Here is a 20,315-nt window from a genome sequence, read left to right on the forward strand (position 1 = left end):
CTGAGACTCAGTTGGGCGGGGGCGGGGGGGGGTGCTATGAAAGCAGTTTCTGTGTTGTTGCCGCGGTGGGAGGGGAAGCAGAGATGGGGCCATTTTACATCCTACGGCCAAGGCGCCCAGCAGCTTGGGCAAGCACAAAGAGCCGCCCGCGTGGGCTGGGAGCTGGGGGAGGGGAGCGTTCGGGAACCCCTGTTCTGCGCTGTCACAAGGAGGAGGAACCGGGATGGAACTGATTCTCCCACTCGGGGATCTGGAGACCTCCCCCCCGCCCCCGGCTCCAGCTGTATGGACGCGGGGAGGGGCTGTGGCCTGGGGTCCGCAGAAGCTGGGACTAGATGACCTGAGCGGTCCCTTCTGGCCTAAAGTCTGTGACTGTGGGGAGCGGAAGGTCCCTCCCATGACCCCGGTGGGGAAGGAGAGGCTCTAAAGCCCCGGCGAGGCCAGAACTAGTCTGGGCTGGGGCAGCCCATGGCTGGGCAGTCACACATTGACTGGCTTGTGACTCGCCTGCCCATTGTGACACGCCCCCTGCTGGCTGGCACAGCCTCATCCCCTCACTGCCAGGCTTGGCTCTGGCAGAGCGAGAGCTGGCACGTGCCGCTGGGAAAGCTGAACCAGCCATTTCAGCTCCGCCACCGGCAGCAGAAAGTGGGTGGCCCATATACACGCCAGCTTCTGCCCACTCCTGACTCCAGGTAGGAGAATCTGCTATTGCCCGCCTCTGCTTTTCCATTGCATCGCCAGCCACACTGAGGTTGCATGAGAAGGTACCAGCCTCCCTGCCGCTCTCCTGCCTTCTGCTCCTGCCCCTTCACGGGTGTGTCTGAGCAACTCCTGCTGCTCACGAGCCCGCCCCACCTCCCCCACCCCGCTGGCCTCGCCCACCTGCGAACTGCCACGGCCCCAATATTCCTTGGGGAAGGGATCAGGGTCATTTCATTGGGCAGGAAGAATCCTGAGTGGTTGGATCCAGCCTGTCTGCTGTGCAGCTTGTGAACCAGGAGAAGGAGAGGTGGGAGTGACCCAGAGGAGGCCGTTTGGCCTGTGGGATGGGCTGCTGGCCTGGGAGTTCAGACACCTGGGTTCTAATCCTGGGTGACTTTGAGCACATCCCTTCCCTTGTTTCCCTGCTGGCTGCCTTGGCTAGTTAGAGTCTGAGCCCTCCAGCCCAGCGATTGTCTGCAGCACCTGGTGCAACAGGGCCCTGAGCTCAGCTGGCATCTGTAGGTGCTGGTGGGACAGAAATAACTGGGCTGGCCCTGATGCTGAACGGGGCAATCGCCTCTCGTCACTCACAAGCAATGCCTTGTCCTGGCTTCTTGTAGGATGGCTGAGGAGGGCCGCCCAGAGCCCAGGCGTGCCTGGGAGGAGACAAAACCTCCCCCAGGGAAGAGTCGGCAGAGGAGGGAATGGCAGCAGCAGCAGTGTGCGCGCCATCCCGGTGAGTGGGCGCCTTCTGGGTGGGCGGAGGGGGCTGCAAAAATGGCTGGGGCCATGGCCCTGCATTGGGGTGGGACTTGGCCCCTGTGGGGGTTGGGGGGGCAAGACTAGGGTGTCATTGTGGGGAGAAGACTCCATAGACCTTGTACTGCTCTGGGTTGCCACGAGATGGAGAGACAGGAAAACCCAGGCAGGGGGGAATGGCCCCTCCTGCTGGCAGCAGCTGCAGCCACTAAAGCTGATCGGGGCATAGCGGCAGAAGCATCAGGTGGAGACTGACTGAATCGCCCACCCCGATCTGTCACGCTGCTGGGTCGGAGGATGTTTTCCACCAGTCGAAGGGGATGCTTGGTGCACGGTGGGTTGTTAAAGCCTAGGATTGCAGGGCGCCGGCCAGAGCGTAAGATGCTCCCTGATGTTGCAGCCCCATCTGTTGGCTCCTTTGTCGCATGTCGCAGCACAGGGCATTTGGGGGGAGTGTTGACGATGGGAGCCCAGTGCCTCTGGCTGATTGTTGGTGGCAGGAGAGGCAGTCAGAACAAGCAGAACGGGCAGGCCCTGGGTCCCCATATCCCATGCAGACTGGGCAGCAGTTCTCTCTCCTGCTGCAAGGACCAGACCGATTCACTCCCAGTCCCTCCGCCCCCTCCAGCAATGGGCCGGAGAGTGGGGACACCCCTCATGGCCTGACATCGTCCCTCCTTCCAGGTGTGGCGCTCCCCAAATCCCCAGACTGAGCCTGCATGCTGGGCGGGGAAGTGGGGTGGCCGCTGGGAACCAGGGCTCTGACTGGGTCTTTGCTGGGCTGGGCAGCAAAGAGGTGGGGAAGCCAGGGATCGCTGTGCCAGACCCTGCTCCCCTGCTGGGGCGGGAGTGGGGGCAAGGGTTTTCTCTAAGATCTCTGTCACCCAGACTGCAGCTTGGCAGACCCAGGTATTACCACTGCTCTGTCTTTGATCAGATTCACCATGGCCATGTAGCACCGCCTGCTTTAAGGGGCACAACTGGAAGGAGAGAGAGGCCCTGGAATGCATAGACTCCTTTCTGAAGGGCAATGACCAGGTACCAAGAGCCCTCCTCTGACCTGTCAGCTAGTGCCCTGTCCACATGCACATCTGCCCTTCTCCAGATGATGCATGGATTCTAAGGCCAGACGGAACCACTGTGACCTCCTGTATAACACAGGCCAGGGACCTGCCCCCAAATAATTCCTGTTTAAACTACAGCATTTTAAAAAGTCCCGTCTTGAGTTACAGTCCCTAGTGTGACGGGTTGCCCCCCTTTGAGGTGCCACCTGCTGTACCGGGCTACCACCGAGCCCACCTGTTCTGCCAGCCTGGGCCCCCTTTACCTCGTCTTGCTGGGCTAGGCTCACAAGCCTCTTCCAGCCATACACTCAGGCAGGGCCACGCCCAGCTGCAGAAAGACACAGACACTGAGATCAGCTCTGGGAAGACTCAGGTGAAAGGGCTTGTCCCAGTACTCTGGTGCCCACCTCCTTTGGAGTACAGACCCAAAGGTTTTATGAAATTCGCCCCCTCCCTCCATGTGGAGAGAGGTATGCACAACTCTTTGCCCCTCCCCCCAGTTGCTAATTGCACAAACTGGGTTATGGTATAAACAAGCAATAAGATTATTAACTACAAGAGGTAGCTTGTAAGTGGTTATAAGAGATAGCAAACGGTACAAAGCAGATTGCATTAGTAAATAAACACAACACGCAAACTAAGCTTTCCACACTGGATAGATAGGCTCTACATGAGCAAATTCTCACCCTGAGTGATAAACAGGTGGGCAGATTCTTAAGGGACAAGCTGCCTTGGCTTTGCAGCTTGGATTTCCCAGGTTTTCTTACACAGGCTAGGAATCTCTCTCCAGCCTGGCACCATCACTTCTCATAGTTCAATCTTTGTCCCTCAGGTGTTTCCATGTGTCTTATTGCAGGGAGCGTGAGGTCCCCCCCCGATGTCATTGTTCCCCTTTTATCTCCTCTTCCCACCCGCTGGAAAACTCTTTTGCTGTGACCTGGGTCCAACGGTTCCCATTGTGTAGCGTTCTCTCGGAGAGGTTTCTATTGTGGACAGTTCCTGGGCTAACCCTGCTGCTTATGTGCATTTCCTCAATAAGCCATTGTTTGGCGTTTTTACTGTTGTACCTGAAAGGCTGTTTTGAACCTCACAACGTGTTTCAGGAACACAGACATAGCTGAACTTCATAATTTCACATACAACGATAGCACATACAATCCAATGAGACATTAATGTCTAGCAGATAAAGACTTTTAGAATGATACCTTACAATACGTACTTTGTACAAAACATGTCCTAATGACATGACAGTGGCGAATATTGGGGTGTCAGGGTGTCCCACCCAGCTGTTCCTCCCACTCTGTCAAGCCCCCAGTAACACTGTCTGGCTGCCTAGCCCCCATGTTGCAGTTCCTCTTTGGACACCTACCCCGTGAGATCTGCTCCCTCTCTAGTCCGGTTTCACACAGAGCTGCCCTGCCCTCCCCAGATAGTCACTCCTGTTACCAGATGAATGGCCTTCTGCCACTCGGCATATCAAAGCCTGAGCAGCACTGGGGGGAAGCTTTCTAACATCTCTCCCACTGGCAGCTCCTTTCCACGCTAACCTTCCTGTTTGTGTCTCATCTCTGCGGGGCGTAGGACGAGGCCCAGAAAATGAATTTTTTGAATTCCATCCTCAACCTCGTCATAGACATCGTGGCATGGAGCCCAGAAAAAAATATGGACCGCAAAGCCCTGCTAGTGGAGAAGATAACGGTGAGTAAAACACACACTGGGGCTGTGTTACCTGGCGGGTTTAGTGATTGGCCTGGAGATTTCTGCAGATTTGTCTAACTTGAGCTACCAATCATTGGATCGTGTTAGACGTTTGTCTGTTAGACTGAAGAGCCCATTATCAAATATTTGCTCCCTGTGTAGGTACTTACAGACTGTCATCAAGTCACCCTGTAACCTTCCCTTCGTTCAGCTGAACTAATTGAGCTCCTTGAGTCTCTCACTGTCAGGCATGTTTCCCAATCCTCCAATCACTCTTGTGGCTCTTCTCTGACCCCTCTCCAATTTATCAACATTCTCCTTGAATTGTGGGCACCGGACCTGGACACAGGATCCCAGCAGCGGTCGCACCAGTGCCAAATACAGAGGGAAAATAACCTCTCTAACAACTGGAGTTTGCCCTGTTTCTACATCCCAGGATGGCATTAGCCCTTTTGGCCCCAGCGTCACACTGGGCGCTCATGGGCAGCTGATTACCCTGACTGCCAAGTCTTTTCCAGAGTCACCGCTTCCCAGGTTAGAGCCCCCCATGCTGTGAGTGTGGCCTGCATTCTTTGTTCCTAAACATAGAACTGTATGGAAATGTAGATTGTTCCCTTGCACCCAGCTTCCCAAGTCACCGGGTCGCTCTGTATACGCCAGTCTCCCTGCCCAGAGCCCCAACACTCTGCAGTCAGTGCCCACTAGGGAACTAGCAACAAATCTGCTCCATAGATTTGGCAAGTCTTTGCTCTCCAGCACTGCAGAAAGCTTTCCAGAGCTCACCTCCCTTCCCTGAACGTGGGACAGCGTGGGCTGGTGGGTGGTCCAGTGGGCTGGGGCTCAGCACACCTGGGTTCTACTCCCAGTTCTGCAGTAAGACTTTGGGCAAGTCACTTCCCCCTCTGTGCCTCAGTTTCCCTTCCATGCCTTGTCTCTTCTAGTTAGCTCGTGAGTTCTCTGGGGCAGGGACTGGCTCTCACTGTGTGTGTGCAGCACCGGGCACAAGGGGGCCTGATCTCAGGTGGTGTCCCTGGGTGCTAATGCTGATGGAGCCTTTCAGTGCACTGGCGCGTGACACTGGGGCACTGACCACAGGCCCTGCACTGCGCTCCCCGGCTGGAGCCCTGCACACCATCAAGTCCACAGTAGGACGACCTGGCTGCCGAGCCCACATGTTGCAGGCCCTGCGCTTTGCTCCCCAGTCGGAGCCTTGAAGGAGCTTGGAGCCTGGCTGGCATTTCCCCACATTGTCTCCCCAGGAGATGCTTCAGCACGAGTCCGTCGACTCCCTGACCGACATGGTGCGTCAGCAAGCGATGCTCATCATCATGGAGATGAGGTACCCAGCCTGCCCGGCCCAGCCAGTGCTGTGTGCAGCCAGACACGCCAGCCTCTTGGCATGGCCAGTTCTCCAGGGCATTCCCCCCTCTGCTCCTCCCCCATCTTCTGATTCCGCCGGGCACGTGGCAGCAGGTGATGGTGCTGGTGCATGTGGGCTGGCACCAGTGGGTAGATGGTGGAGGATTCTTCGGTGCCTGGCGACCTCTCCACGTGGCCTTAGGAAGATGTGGGGGAGGGAGTGAGGGGGTTAGGACTGGTCCCCTCTGGGACCCCGCAGGAGATGGCTCTGGGGGGAGAGGGGCAGTTGGGTGCTGCTGGAGCGGAGCAACCGAAGTCACTGCCAGCTGTGCCAGCTGCGTCACACCAGCAGCTCAGCGACCCCCTGTGGCTGAGAAGTTGGGCAGGCTGAGCCCTGGCCCGTGGCACTGCCTGTGCCATGGGGGGCTCTCTCTCAGCGCCGCTGGTGCCCTGCTCTGAGCTTCCCAGAAGCCTGCCCATCAGGCGTCCGGAGGTGGCAGATGCTGCTGGCTGGAGCTGGGCTCTCGCTGGTGGCTCAATAGGTTCCCCAGGAATGGGAGGGGGAGGCAGGGCAGGCGCTGGAGCGGCTCTCCCCACTGGGCACTGGCTTCCTGACAGCGGGGCAGGGGACGGCATTGGCCACGATCCTGTCTCTGCTGGGGCGGAGGGAGGTGATTTGCGTCAGCAGTGGGCGTAGCTGCCACCTGCCACGAGGGGCGTGGCTCTGTCCTGCAGGGGGCAAGTAGTCACCTGGTACCTCATTGCATGTGCTGGGGCCATGCTCTGGCAGTGGGGGTGAAGAGGTTAATGCTGTCTGGGCTGTCTCCACCTTCCTCCCCCCCTGCACACAGCTGGGTGCCCTGTCCAGCAGGCTGAGAGCCCTGGGCAAGGGGCAGGGCTTGGATCCCTGCCTGGATTCTGCCCTGCTGCGGGCTGATGCAGCATCTCTCTGCTGGCCCGGACTGTGCAGCCACAGTGCAGACGGCTGTGGTGGAAGAGTCTCTTTGCCCCCAGCGGGACAGGACTGGCAGGCTCCTTTGCACTGTGGCCACTTGGTTCAGAGGCACTTTGGTGCCAGCAGGCTCTAGTCTCCCGTCCGTGCCGTTTGCGGGATGTCATTTCTCGGCGAAGCGCAGTGCTCTCTGCCCCAGCTGGTGAGTCCTGGTGGGGTCACAGCAGACAGCTGCAGACTGCACTAAGTCCCTGCCTGTTGGTATGAGAGAAGGCAGCACCAGCTCCCTCCACCGCCCCCTGACCTGTTCTCGTCTGCCACCCACCAGTTGGAGCCCCCTCAGGTGTTTCCATGTCCTGGGAGCCTGACGCCAACATTAGCGCGTCAGTCCCGCCTCAGCCCTCCAATCCGCACGTGTTTCTTCTCTTAGCAGAGTGAAGCCACCGCTGCAGGACCTGGAACGATCCAGCCTGCTCACAGCCTGCTTCTCCAGCGTCTTCTCCCTGCCTCCAGCAGAGACCATGCAGGGCGAGGAGGCTGCTCTCTACACCAAGGTAAGCCCCAAACCGGCCACGCAGAGCCACCCGAAACCAAGTGGGAATCCTGCCGGTCGCTCGTGTACCTGTCCCCCGGGTAACCTGGCACTGGCACATGAGTATAATAATCACAGCTCCTCGGCAGGACTTCAGCTCAGGACCTGCAGCACCAAAGCACAGGCCCCACCACTGCAGATAAAGGAGTAACTCCCTCATAGGGTAGCAGTAGTAGGCATTTCTCCTTCACATGCACCGACAATTAGTGGGGAACAGACACTCCCTTCACAAGCACATTCATCCCCAGTGCGTGGCGGGGGGCACAGGCCTGTGATTGGCTGCTTCAGACGCACACAGGCCAGAGGAACCGAAGCTTGGCTGGAAATCTCCCCTCCAAATGTGCAGTCCTTTCTGACTCTTCCAGTGGGTTAGACTCCATGCAGTGGCCTTTCTGGGGACAGCAAAGGCAGGTGGTGTCCTGTTGCCAGGAGTTTGCAGTAGGTCCCCTGTGGGTACAAGTGAGTGGGTGAGCTGGAATACCAGGTGCTGCCGTGGCCTGGGGGGTGTCACATGCCAGGGCCTTGGTTCATCTCCTGGCTGGGTAACGCCACTTGCTCTGGTGTCTCCTCTGCTCTGCACACAGACTCTGAGAGCCATGGATCAGATGCTGAAGGCCTTGGCGTGTGAGAATCAGGAGCCCAGACTTCTGGTGGTGGAGAAGATCTTGGAGGTCTGGAGGCGTGGGGGCAGGAAGGGGACTAGTCCTGTAGCTGGGGTGGGGCTCAGGGACCAAGACTCCATTTAATCACAAGCATGGGACACTCCCCCTCCTCTTCCCCTCCCCCCCTGGTGCCTTTGGCTCCTCAAAGTACGTTCTATACAAAGGTTCTTGGGCTGGAGGGCCAAGTGCCCCCGCTATATCTGAAAAACGTCTGCACGGGGTGGGGGTGGAGGAGTGCAGGATCTGTCGTGTTTTCCACTGAGCCCCCATCTGACCCTGGCATTCATTTGTGTTCACCATGGGCCCCACCAACCTGGCCAGAGCCCAGAGCGAGATTCCCCCAACGTTCTAGTTCTGGGGCCACAGGAAGTAGATTCTGTGGGTGGTTTGTGCTCCAAAAAGAGGGAAATGTCCTTGACAGAGATTCGGTCTCCTCGATTCCAGAGCCTGGGAAGAGGGAACACAGAAGTGCAGGGCTGGAAGGGATCTCAAGAGGTCATCTACTCCACCCCCTGCACTGAGGCAGGGCCAAGCATTCCTAGACCGTCCCTGATGAGTGTTTGTCCAGCCTGTTTTTTAAAACCTCCGTGATGGGGAGTCCACCACTTCCCTAGGTCACCTGTTCCAGTGCTTAGCCACCCTTAGACTTTTTCCTAATATTTAACCTAAATCTCCCTTGCTGCAGATTAAGCCCATTACTTCTTGTCCTACCTTCAGGGGACATGGAGAATAATTTGTCACCATCCTCTGTATAACAGCCCTTAACATATTTGAAGACTGTTACCAGGTGCCCCCTCCGTCTTCTCAAGACGAAAATGCCCAGTTTGTTCAACCTTTCTTCACAGGTCAGGTTTTCTAAACCGCTGAGCACTTTTGTCGCTGTCCTCTGGACTGGCCCCAGTTTGTTCACATCTTTCTTAAAGCGTGGTGCCCAGAACTGGACACAGTGCTACAAGCTAATACACCTCAGAATGACATTTCCCTTTTTCACAACAGCATCACACTGTTGATTCCTATTCAGTGTGAGACCCATGATAACCCCCAGATCCTTTTCTGCAGTACTGCCACCTAGCCAGTTATCCCTCACTTTGTTTTTATGCATTTGATTTTTCCTTCCTAAGTGCGTTACGTCACATTTGTTTTGACTGAATTTCATCTTGTTGACTTGAGACCAACTCTCCAATTTAGCAAGCTCATTTTGAATTCTAATCTGTCCTCCAAAGTGCTTGCAACCCTTCCCAGTTTGGTGTCATCTGCAAACTTTACAAGCATACTCTCCTCTCCGTTAACCAAGTTCTTAATGAAAATATTGACTAGTACTGGACCCAGGCACACCCCTGGGGAACCCCACTTGAGACACCCTTCCACTTTGCCAGCGAGTCAGTGATAACTCCTCTTTGAGTATGGTCTTTCCATCAGTTGTGCACCCACTTTATAGTAATCTCATCTGGATCATACTGGCTTAGTTGGCTTCTGAGAATGTCTTGTGGAACTGTGTCAAAAGCCTTACTAAACTTCATATACATCATCATATACTGCCTCCTTCCATCCACTAGGCAAGTAACCCTGTCAAAGAAGGAAATTAGCTTTGTTTGGCATGGTTTGTTCGGGACAAATCCATGGTGCTCTTCCTTATCACCCTATTATCTCCTCTAGGTTCTTACAAACTGTTTAATAAGTTGTTCAGTATCTTTCTGGGTACCAAAGTTAGGCTGACAGGTCTATAATTCCTTGAGGCCTCCTCGTTCCCCTTTTTGAAGATAGGTTCTGTGTCTGCCCTTCTCCAGTCCTCTGGGACCTCAGCCCTCCTAACGGTTCAGAGATTGCTTTGCCTAGCTCCATCTAGGGTGAATATCATGTGGCTCTGCCAGCTTGAATTCATCTAACTGTCCTAAATTGTCTTTTACCTGTTCTCTCCCGAGTCTGGCCTGTATTCCTTCCCCCTCGTTGTTAATATTGTGTTAAGCATCTAGTTGCCATTAACCTTTTTAGTGAAAACTGAAGCAAAAAAGGCATTAAACACCTTGGCTTTGTCTGTGTCATCCATTATTTGCTCTCCTTCCCTGCTGAGTAGTGGCCCCTCACTTTCCTTTGTCTTTCTCTTGCTCCGAATGCATTTATAGAGCTGCTTCTGATTGTCTTTTATGTCCCTTGCCAGTTAGAACTCATTTTTGCCTTCAGCTTTCTGATCTTCTCCCTATGTGCTTGTGCTATTTTTTGGTACTTCTCCTCAGCAATTTGTCCCAATTTGTTTCTCTCAGGCCCTGCTCCCCTGGACCGCATCCAAGGAGGTGCATGGGCGGCTGAGGGCAGTGGAAAGGATCACCTGCCTGATGAAATTCATGGCTTGTCAACCTGAATGCAAGGTGAGCAGCCTGTGACCCTGGCCGCCTCCTAACTGCACTGAGCAGCCTCGCGGTGCAGCGCTCCCTGGCAGGGAAAACCCGGGCCTAGAATAGTGACTCAGCAAGATCCTCGGTAGGAGTCCAATCTACTGAGCACTGATGTCGATGGGTCTGTCCTCTGACTCCAGTGGGCTTTGGGTCGAGCCCCATAATTCTGTCTCCAAGGACTCTCCCCGCTGTTCCCCTAGCACCAAAGTCTGCTCCACAGGGTCAGTGCATTTACACAGGATGGCCCTGAGAGCAGCCTCTGAACCCAGGTGTCTGTTCACCCCCTTTGTCAGTTGCCTGTGGGATGCTTTGGCATCAGCTCCTGCCAGGCTGCCAGAAGAACGCCCCCTGCTCTGGGTGCTCAGGGCCATTTAGCTGCTCCAGCTGCTCCATCCCCCCTGTGTCAAGGCCTCCCCTTCGGCAGCTGGAGGGGGGCGTTTGGATGATGTGCCCCCAGAGGCTGAACAGAAGGAGGGAGGTGGGAGGGGACACACCGAAAGGGATGGGAGGGACCAAAGGAGCCAGAGCACTGGGGAGTGGGTGTGGGGAGGCTGTGCAGACCCCTGGAGAGGAGGGCAAGGGGTTTGGTGCGAGGTGGGGAAGAGCAGGGAGCCAGCGCAGGTGCTGCAGGAGGGGCAAGGGAAGGTCTGGCAGGAGGGGGAGATGAGAGGACAAGGCTGCAGTAGAGAGCCGGTGGGAGAGAGCCGGCAGGCTGGGGATGGCGCAGGAAGGGAGGACTCTGGGGAACTCCAGGATGGAGTGAGAGAGGCGGGATGCAGAGCAGAGGAGTCCAAGGTGACCCCAAGCTCCTGGGCCTGAGGTCAATGGAGGGTGGGGGGTGGGAGAAGGGGCTGGGATTAGGCGCTTGCCCTTGAGATGGAGACTGGACGTTAGTTCATTCGTTACCCGGGTCCCCACTCGGGAGCAAGGTTTGCTGACTTTGCTGACCAGATTTCCCCGTCCCTGCTGAGCTTTCCTCAGCCCCTGGTGATGGGCCCCACGGCTCCTCCTGCTCTCCTTGTCCCCAGTCTCTCTGCACTGGGCTCTGCCTCCCCCAGTTCTAACCCATTGCTAGGGCAATGCCAGGGGGACACGCTGCGCTAGGCCTGCAGGGGCGAGTGACTCCCTTTGCGCCCTCTCTCCATCAGGAAGCGGAGGAGTTCAGAGTCCTGGGCCAGCTGGTGGCGTGTGTCACTCTGTGCCATCCGGAGCAGGAGATCTGCCGATCGTCTATGGAGGCATTTTACCACCTCTACTCCTTCATGCTGCAGCTAAAATGTAAGAGCCATGGAGACCCTTGTCCTTCCTAAATACACTAACATGGGGTTTCCAAACATGGAAAACATATTTCTTGAACACTTCTGCCTTTTCTGCAACCTTTTAAAGAGTCTCCATCTAGTAATGAGCCTACACCACTGCTAAGATTTCTTTTGTTCCTAAATCACTTTTTTAAAAAAACCTCCTTATTATCCTTAGTCCTGCAAGCCATGGAGTTTCCCCTGATGTCTTTAGCTTCCCCTATCTATATGCTACTCTTCATAACTCACATAAGAATGGACATACTGACTCAGACCAATGGTTCATCTAGCCCAGTATTGTGTCTTCTGATAGTGGCCAGTACCTCATGCTTCAGAGGGAATGAACTGAACAGGGAAATTTTGAGTGATCCATCCCCTGACATCTAGTCCCAGCTTCTGGTAGTCAGAGGTTTAGGGACATGCAGAGTATGGGTTTGCATGCCCTGATTATCTTGAACCCAATTATACTTTTAGCCTTCACAACATCCCACGGCAACAATTTCCACAGGTTGCCTGTGCATTGTGTGCAGAGATACCTTCTTCTGTTCGTTTTTAACTTGCTGCCTATTCATTTCATAAAGTGACCCGTAGTTCTCGTGTTATGTGCAGGGGTAAATAACACTTTCCTATTCACTTTCTTCACACCAGTCATGATTTTATAGACCTCTATCATATCCCCCGTTAGTCATCTCTTATCTAAACTAAATGGTCCCAGGTCTATACTACAGACCTATATTGTTATAACGACATTGCTCAGGGGTGTGAAAAATCCACACCCCTGTCGCAGGAGCACCTCTCCCACTGACCTAGCTAGCGCCTCTCCGGGAGGTGGATTAAGAGCTTGTTGCCATAGGAACATCTTCACTTAAATGCTACAGCGCCAGTGCAGCTACCGCGTGTGCTGTACCCAACCAAAAGAGTGAGAACTCTGTTATTCTCCGACAGGCGATACAGTGTTTGAAGTGTAGACTTGCCCCCAGTCTTTTTCATCCTTCCTCATATGGAAGCTGTTCCATCCCCCTAATCATTTTTGTCGCCCTTCTCTGCACCTTTTACAGTTCTGGTATATCTGTTTTGAGATGGGGCGACCAGAACTGCACGCAGTATTCAAGGTGTGGGCGCACCATGGATTTATATAGAGACATTATGATATTTTTCTGTTTTATTATCTATCCCTTTCCTAATGGTTCCCAACATTCTGTTTGCTTTTTTAACTGCCACTGCACGTTGAGTGGATGTTTTCAGAGAACTATTTACGATGACTCCAAAATCTCTTTCTGCATCCGAAGAAGTGGGCTGTAGTCCACAAAAGCTTATGCTCTAATAAATTTGTTAGTCTCTAAGGTGCCACAAGTACTCCTGTTCTTCTTTTTGCGGATACAGACTAACACGGCTGCTACTCTGAAACCTTTCTTGAGTGGTAATTTAAACCCCATAATTTTGTATATATAGTTGGGATTATGATTTCCAATGTGCATTACTTTGCATTTATCAACATTGAATTTCATCTGCCATTTTGTTGTCCAGTCCCCCAGTTTTGTGACATCCCTTTGTAGCTCTTTGCAGTCTGCTTTGGATTTAACGATCTTGAGTCATTTTGTATCATCTGCAAATTTTGCCACCTCACTGGTTACCCCTTTTTCTGGATCATTTATGACTATGTTGAACTACACTGGTCTCAACACAGATCCTTGGGGGGGACCCTGCTGTTTACCTCTCAGCACTGTGAAAACTGACCATTTATTCCTGTCCTTTGCTTCCTATCTTTTAACCACTGACCCATGAGAGAACCTTCCCTCTTATCCCATGACATCTTCCTTTGGTTAAGAGCCTTTGGTGAGGGACCCTGTCAAAGGAGTCCAAGGACACTATATCTACTGGATCACCCTTCTCCACATTCTTGTTGACCCCTTCAAAGAATTCTAGTAGATTGGTGAAGCATGATTTCCTTTTACAAAAGCCATGTTGACTCTGCCCCAACAAATTGTGTTCACCGACGTGTCTGATAATTCTGTTCTTTCCTATAGTTTCAACAATTTGCCTGGTACTGAAGTCAGGCTTACCAGGGATCACATCTGGAGACTTTTTTAAAATTCACTGTCACATTAGCTATCTCATACAGAGGCCGATTTAAACGCTAGATTACATACCACAGGGCACATAAGTCTGTCTGGATGTCTCGTGAGAGCTGCAACCTTTGCACCAGGCAGGCAATTTACCATGTGGTTCTCCCAGCCATCACAAACCAAACTGCTTATATGTCTATTGATTGAATCCCCCATTATTATTACCAGGCTTTTCTTTGTAACTGGGGTTCCTACCTCAATTTGAGAGGACATCATGACTTCATCTGGAAGGTGGGTCCCAACTATGGGATCGTCTCCCTCTGCTCTAGCTCGATGTTCTCCTTCCCCGAAACTTTCACCCTCCTCAGCAGCACAGAGGCTGTCAGACTGGGGGTGGGACCACTCTACTGTGTCCCTAAAAGTCTCCTCTATGTACCTCGCTGCCTTCCTTGGCTCCACCAGTTCAGCCCCTCTGGCCTCCTGGTCTCCGAGGGCCAGTAGCTCCTTGGGCCAAATGCCCACATATGCTACCTGCCCATAGGGCTGGTAATCATACATGCTGCATTCAGTGCAATCAACTGGCGAGCCCCATGCTGCTGCTGCCCTTCTGCCTGGTTTATTTTTACTCTTCCAGGGGGGTTAGTTTGTTTAGTTTTGTTTCTGGGGAGGGGGTTATTGGCCTGAGTTTACAGTATGGTTGTTAGATGTACTTGTCTCTCACACACCCTCTCTAAACTTTCTTGCAAAACTCCCATTTGCTAACCGAACATCTGATTTATATTGCCTGCTGTCTGTTTCCCCTCCCTGGCTCAGCCTCAATGATGGTGGCTGTCAAGGCTGCTTCCCCACTCTGAACTTTAGGGTACAAATGTGGGGGCCTGCATGAAAACTTCTAAGCTTAACTACCAGCTTAGGTCTGGTCCGCTGCCACCATCCCAAAGCTAATTCCCTTCCCTGGATAGCCTTGAGAGACCTTCACCAATTCCCTGGTGAATACAGATCCAAACCCCTTGGATCTTAAAACAAGGAGAAATTAACCATTCCCCTCCTTCCTCCCACCAACTCCTGGTGGATCAAGATCCAAACCCCTTGGATCTTAAAACAAGGAAAAATCAATCAGGTTCTTAAAAAGAAATTAATTACCTTTTTAATTAAAGAAAAAAGGTAAAAATCATCTCCGTAAAATCAGTATGGAAAATAACTTTACAGGGTAATCAAACTTAAAGAGCTCAGAGGACCTCCCTCTAGCCTCAGGTTCAAAGCATAGCAATAAAGATAAACACTCTAGAAAAAGGTACATTTACAAGTTGAGAAAACAAAGTAAAACTAAGACGCCTTGCCTGGCTTTTTACTTACAAGTTTGAAATATGAGAGACTTGTTTAGAAAGATGGGGAGAACCTGGATTGATGTCTGGTCCCTCTCAGTCCCAAGAGCGAACGAACTCCCAAACAAAGAGCACAAACAAAAGCCTTCCCCCCGCCAAGATTTGAAAGTATCTTGTCCCCTTATTGGTCCTTTGGGTCAGATGCCAGCCAGGTTACCTGAGCTTCTTAACCCTTTACAGGGAAAAGGATTTTGGAGGCTCTGGCCAGGAGGGATTTTATAGTACTGTACACAGGTCAGCTGTTACACCCTTCCCTTTATAGCTATGACACTGGCGAACAGTGAAGAGCATCGGCAGCTCCTCAAGGACAAGCAAATCCTGTACGGCTCCTGGGACACCTTGTTCACCAACACCAGCGATATCACATGGGTAAGTACAGTCAGTGCTTCACGGGATTGTTGTGCGCAGAGTTATCAGGAGTCAGAAATTAGCACCCTAAGAGTCGGGGGAAGGGACAGACCCAGGCGTGTGACTGAGCCCATTCATCTGGGTCAGAGCCCTGCCTATGGCCCACTCTACCTCATAGAATCATAGACCTCAGGAGATCATCTAATCCAACGCCCTGCTCAAAGCAGGACCAACCCCAACTAAATCATCACAGCCAGGTCTTTGTCAAGCCGGGCCTTAAAAACCTCTAAGGATGGAGATTCCACCACCTCCCCAGATAACCCATTCCAGTGCTTCACCCACCCTCCTAGTGAAATCATTTTTCCTAATATCCAACCTAGACCTTCCCCACTGCAACTTGAGACCATTACTCCTTGTTCTCTCATCTGCCACCACTGAGAACAGCCTAGCTCCATCCTCTTTGGAACCCCCCACCCCCTGCAGGTAGTTGAAGGCTGCTGTCAAATCCCCCCTCACTCTTCTCTTCTGCAGACTAAATAAGCCTAGTTCCCTCAGTCTCTCCTCATAAGTCATGTGCCCCAGGCCCCTAATCATTTTCGTTGCCCTCTGCTGGACTCTCTCCGATTTGTCCACATCCTTTCTCTTGTGGGGGGCCCAAAACTGGATGCAATACTCCGGATGTGAACTCACCAGTGCCGAATAGAGGGGAATAATCACTTCCCTCAATCTGCTGGCAATGCTTCTACTAATGCAGCCCAATATGCCTCCCTACATGCCACATCCCAAGATGCACTGGGGCTCATCCAAACCTGATCCCAGCTCCTTGTCAGGCGTGGTGGGAGCTTCCCCAGAGATTAATGCAACAAAAGGCATCATTGCATCTGTGCACCAGTGCCAGCCCCTGCTGAGAACTAGAGAGTGTATCCGTGCTGTGCAGTATTGTGCCCCCGTGGACTGCCCGGCTGGCCTCTGCCATGCACGGCAGTTCCTGATTGCTGACTGGATACTGTGCTGCCCAGGTGCAGTAACCCAGCCCTGTCCCGGCAGAGTGGGGTTTGCCTGCACTCCTGGCTGGGCCAGTCCTGGCTGCTCGGCCACTGACTGGAACCGCGCTGGGCAGCAAAAATGGTTTCACTGGCGGGTTTGTTTCAGATGTTTGGGAAGTACTTCAACGGATCCGAGCGCATGGACTTCCTCTGCACTGCTATTGATAGCATGAAAGATACCAGCGTCCATGACTCGGTGGTGGCCAGGCACATGCTGCATGAGATCCTGATGGTCCCCGGCCCAAGGCTGGAGAGGGTAAGAGCTGCAGTGAGAACACCCTGCTGGGGGAGCCCATCCGTGGGAGACTCTAGGTGTTATTGGGGGGCAGGTCTCTGGCTTGTGCAATGTGGGGGGGAGGGGGGGTCAGTCTAGGTCAGGGGTCTCAAACACACGGCGCATGGGCCACATGCGGCCCGCGAGGTAATTTTCTGCAGCCCGCGAGCCCCTCGCAGCCCCCGCTCCTGCCCTCCCCCAGCGTTTACCTAGAGCGGCTCTGGCCCGACGTGCACTGGGGCAGGGCAGACTCCCTGCCTGCCTGCCCTGCCCCCGCGCCGTGCCGGGAAGCGGCCGGAACATGGGGAAGAGGGGGCACATTGCTGTGTGTGTTGATGTTGCTTCAGGCACCGCCCCCAGCAGCTCCCATTGCCCGCGTTTCCCCATTCCCGGCCAATGGGAGATGCTGGGGGCGGTGCCTGAAGCAACAGCAATACATACATCCCGGAGCAGCGCGGGGGCGGGGCAGGGCAGGCCAGAGCCCGCCCCCCGAACTCCTCCTGCAGCCGAACACCCTGCCCTGAGGCCCTTGCCGCATCCTGCACCCTGACCCCCTGCCACAGCCCTCCTGCACCCCAACCCACTGCCCTGAGCCCCCGCCACACCCTGACCCCCTGCCCTGAGCCCCTGTCGCACCCCACACCCCTCCTGCACCCCAACCCCCTTCCCTGAGCCGCCTGACGAACCTTGCACTCCTCCTGCACCCCAATCCACTGCCCTGAGCCCCCTGCTGCACCCCTCTTGCACCCCAATCCCCTGCCCTGACTCCCTGCAGTACCCCTCACCCTTCCTGCACCCCACACCCCAACTCCCTGCCCTGAGCCCCTGCCACACCCCACACCCCTCCTGCCCCCCCTGGGGGCAGGGAGGGGGCGGAGTTGGGGTGGGGATTTTGGGGAAGGGGTTGGAATGGGGGCAGGGAAGGGGTGGGAAGAGGCGGGGCAGGGGTGGGGCCTCATGGAAGGGGTGGAGTGGGGGTGGGGCAGAGGGCGGCGGGGGGGAGGTGTCAGTAATGCGGCCCTCGGGCCAATGTACTAGTCCTCATGTGGCCCTTGTGGTCATTTGAGTTTGAGACCCCTGGTCTAGGTGATCACCATGGCCGCTTGTGGCCTTGCAGTCTATGAATCGATAGGCTGGGAACTGGTCCTGTGCTCTAGGTCTGGGGCTGGCAAAGAGGATCTGGGAGGGCAGATGGCTTTCAGGTGCAGCAGGTCCCTGGCACCCCAGATCAATAGCAGTGCGAGGAAGCCGAGGCCCCCATCTCCTCATTTCCCTTCCAGGTGTCGGAGGCTGTGATGAGCATTTACAAGAACCTGGACTCCATCAGCGAGCCGCTGTCCCGGAAGGAGCTGTTCAGGACCCTTCTCATGCTGGGCAACCAGTACAGCGAGGAGGTGGTCAGAACCCTGCTGGGCTGCTCGCTGTCATGTGACAGGTACGGGGCTGGGGCTGCCGTCGCTTGCGCTCCGGGTCCCCCGGACTGGTCCCGCTGCCAGGGACAGGGGAGTGCAGAACCTTCCAGAGATCTCCTTCTCCCTGCAGAGCTGCTGCTTCTCCTGGAGGGTTTTGCAGGCTGGCTTGCCCTGGAGACAGGCCAGCCTGCAAAACCCTGTATGGCATCCCTCAGCCTCCCCTGGGGCTGACACTCAGCCCCGGTCCCCAGGCAGCCTGCACCAGCAGCAGTGGGAGGGCAACAAAGAGCTGGCTGGTGCAAGGAGTCCCAGCAGGGTGCCGGTGCCGGGGGGGGGCGTGGTGCAGGAGGCTGGCGGGGCTCTGACCAAGTGCCGTTGGCTCTCTCCCTTTGCAGCGTTGCTGCGGAGATGTGGCGGATGCTGGCATCCCACTGCCAGAGCATAGAAAAGGTCCTAAAGGAGCTGCTCAACACGCTGCGGGAACAGCCGCTGCACCACCATCATGTCTCTCAGAGAGAGGCCCCCTTGGCTGTAAGTATCAGCCCCTGAAGCAAGGGAAGGAGCGCCGTGTGTCCCCATCACTGCCTGAGGGTGTCTCTCAGTCTCCCACTGGGTATAGTCATTGGGCCGAAGAGAGAGAGCGTGACTCTAGCCAGTGCTATAGTCGAGCCGGAACACGCTGAAACGCTCTCCTGGTGCTATTCAGCAGCACTCCTAGAACCACAGGGTGAGAAGGGATCGCAGGGTCAGCTCGTCCAGCCCCCTGCCACGAGGCAGGACTTGTTGTGTCTAACCCACCCCAGACAGATGGCTCCAGCCTCCTTCTGAAAACCTCCAGCGAAGGAGTTTCCACAAGCTCCCTAGGCGTCTGTCCCATCGTCCTACTCTTCTTACCGTTAGGAAGCTTTTCCTGAGGTTTAATCTACATCTGCTGTGCTGTAGTTTGACCCCATCGCCTCTTGTCCTGCCCTCTGTGGAAAGAGAGAACAACTTTTCTCCATCTTTTTTTTATGGCAGCCTTCCAAGTATCTGAAGACCGTTATCAAGTCCCCCCTTAATCTCCTCTTTTCCAAACTAAACATAGCCAGTTCCTTCAGCCTTTGCTTGTATGGCTTGTGTTCCGTCCCTCTGATCATCTTTGTTACTCGCCTCTGGATCCATTACAGTTTCTCCACATCCTTTCTAGACATTGGTGACCAAAACTGGACACTGTCCTCCAGCTGAGGCCTAACCAGTGCTGAGTAGAGCGGTACTATCGCCTCCCATAACTTGCATGCTATACCTCTGTTAATGCAACCTAAAATTGCATTTGCTTTTTTTGCAACAGCATCGCATTGCTGACTCATGCTGAGGTTGTGATCGACCACAGCTCCCAGATCCTTCTCAGAAGTGCCACGGCCAAGCTGGTTATCCCCCATTCTGTATCTGTGCATTTGATTTTTCTTCTCTAAATGTAGCACCTCACATTTGTCTTTGGTGAATTTCATTTTGTTGTCTATAGCCCGGTCCTCCAATTTACCATGATCCCTCGTAATTTTAGCTCTTTCCTCTAAAGTATTGGTGACTCCTCCTAGCTTTGTGTCATCTGCAAACTTGACCAGTTTGCTCTCTCTATCTACATCCAGGTCATTAATAAAGATGTGAAACAACACCAGACAACAATATTGTAATCGAGCCAGAACGCACATAGTAGGCAAGCTAAATGACATGATTCACATCTCCGGCACAACTGTCTGTTACAGCCAGCAGTCCTCTGATGCAGTGAAAAGAGCATTAGGAAATTCTTCTCTTCCTAACTACTTCTTTGAGAAGGCTAAAGGTGCTGACGAAGACAGTAGCAGCCGTGCTTCGACTGCAGACCCAAACACAAAAACAGAGCTCTTCCTGTAATGGAGTTCACTGAGGTGGCTATTGCAGTGAGAACGAACTGTGAAGATTACCCTTCAACAGCCAAAGACCAGCTGGCATGAATTCTGGTTAGTGGATGCTGAAGAAGAGGGATTATCCTTGGTTGTCCTGCCATGATGGTAAGCTTGGATGCCTTAACGGTAGCAAAGTTTCATCAGGGTCTCTCCATAGCAGTAGGGTGGTGGTAGTTTTCTGTTTCTCCTTATGGACCTAGCTGAGAGTCCAGATTAACATCTCTGCCAATGAAGATAAAGGAACACAAAGATTCAACTGCAGGTAGCTTTACAGCTTTCAACAGAAGCAGAAACCTCAACTTTTGAAGATGAAGTGGTTAACATGACAAAATCAGAACTTGACACAACTGTGCAGGTAAAGCGAATGGCATATTACATTG

General features: G+C 53.9%; 1 protein-coding gene across 1 annotated transcript in view; it reads left to right on the forward strand.

Annotated features, from left to right (window-relative positions):
- Positions 1-997: 997 nt before the first annotated feature.
- Positions 998-20,315, forward strand: part of LOC135978681 (maestro heat-like repeat-containing protein family member 7) — a 36,386-nt gene continuing 17,068 nt past the window's right edge. The window contains exons 1-12 of the mRNA XM_065579536.1: positions 998-1,441; positions 2,402-2,502; positions 4,110-4,226; positions 5,486-5,565; positions 6,971-7,091; positions 7,714-7,800; positions 10,053-10,157; positions 11,333-11,462; positions 15,196-15,302; positions 16,434-16,583; positions 17,882-18,036; positions 18,409-18,544. Coding sequence (XP_065435608.1) covers positions 1,327-1,441; positions 2,402-2,502; positions 4,110-4,226; positions 5,486-5,565; positions 6,971-7,091; positions 7,714-7,800; positions 10,053-10,157; positions 11,333-11,462; positions 15,196-15,302; positions 16,434-16,583; positions 17,882-18,036; positions 18,409-18,544 — 1,404 coding nt within the window. The 5' untranslated portion in view covers positions 998-1,326. The remainder of the gene's footprint in view (positions 1,442-2,401; positions 2,503-4,109; positions 4,227-5,485; positions 5,566-6,970; positions 7,092-7,713; positions 7,801-10,052; positions 10,158-11,332; positions 11,463-15,195; positions 15,303-16,433; positions 16,584-17,881; positions 18,037-18,408; positions 18,545-20,315) is intronic.

The sequence above is a fragment of the Chrysemys picta genome, unplaced genomic scaffold (genome assembly GCF_011386835.1).
Source record: "Chrysemys picta bellii isolate R12L10 unplaced genomic scaffold, ASM1138683v2 scaf391, whole genome shotgun sequence".
Classification (NCBI taxonomy): Eukaryota; Metazoa; Chordata; order Testudines; family Emydidae; genus Chrysemys; species Chrysemys picta.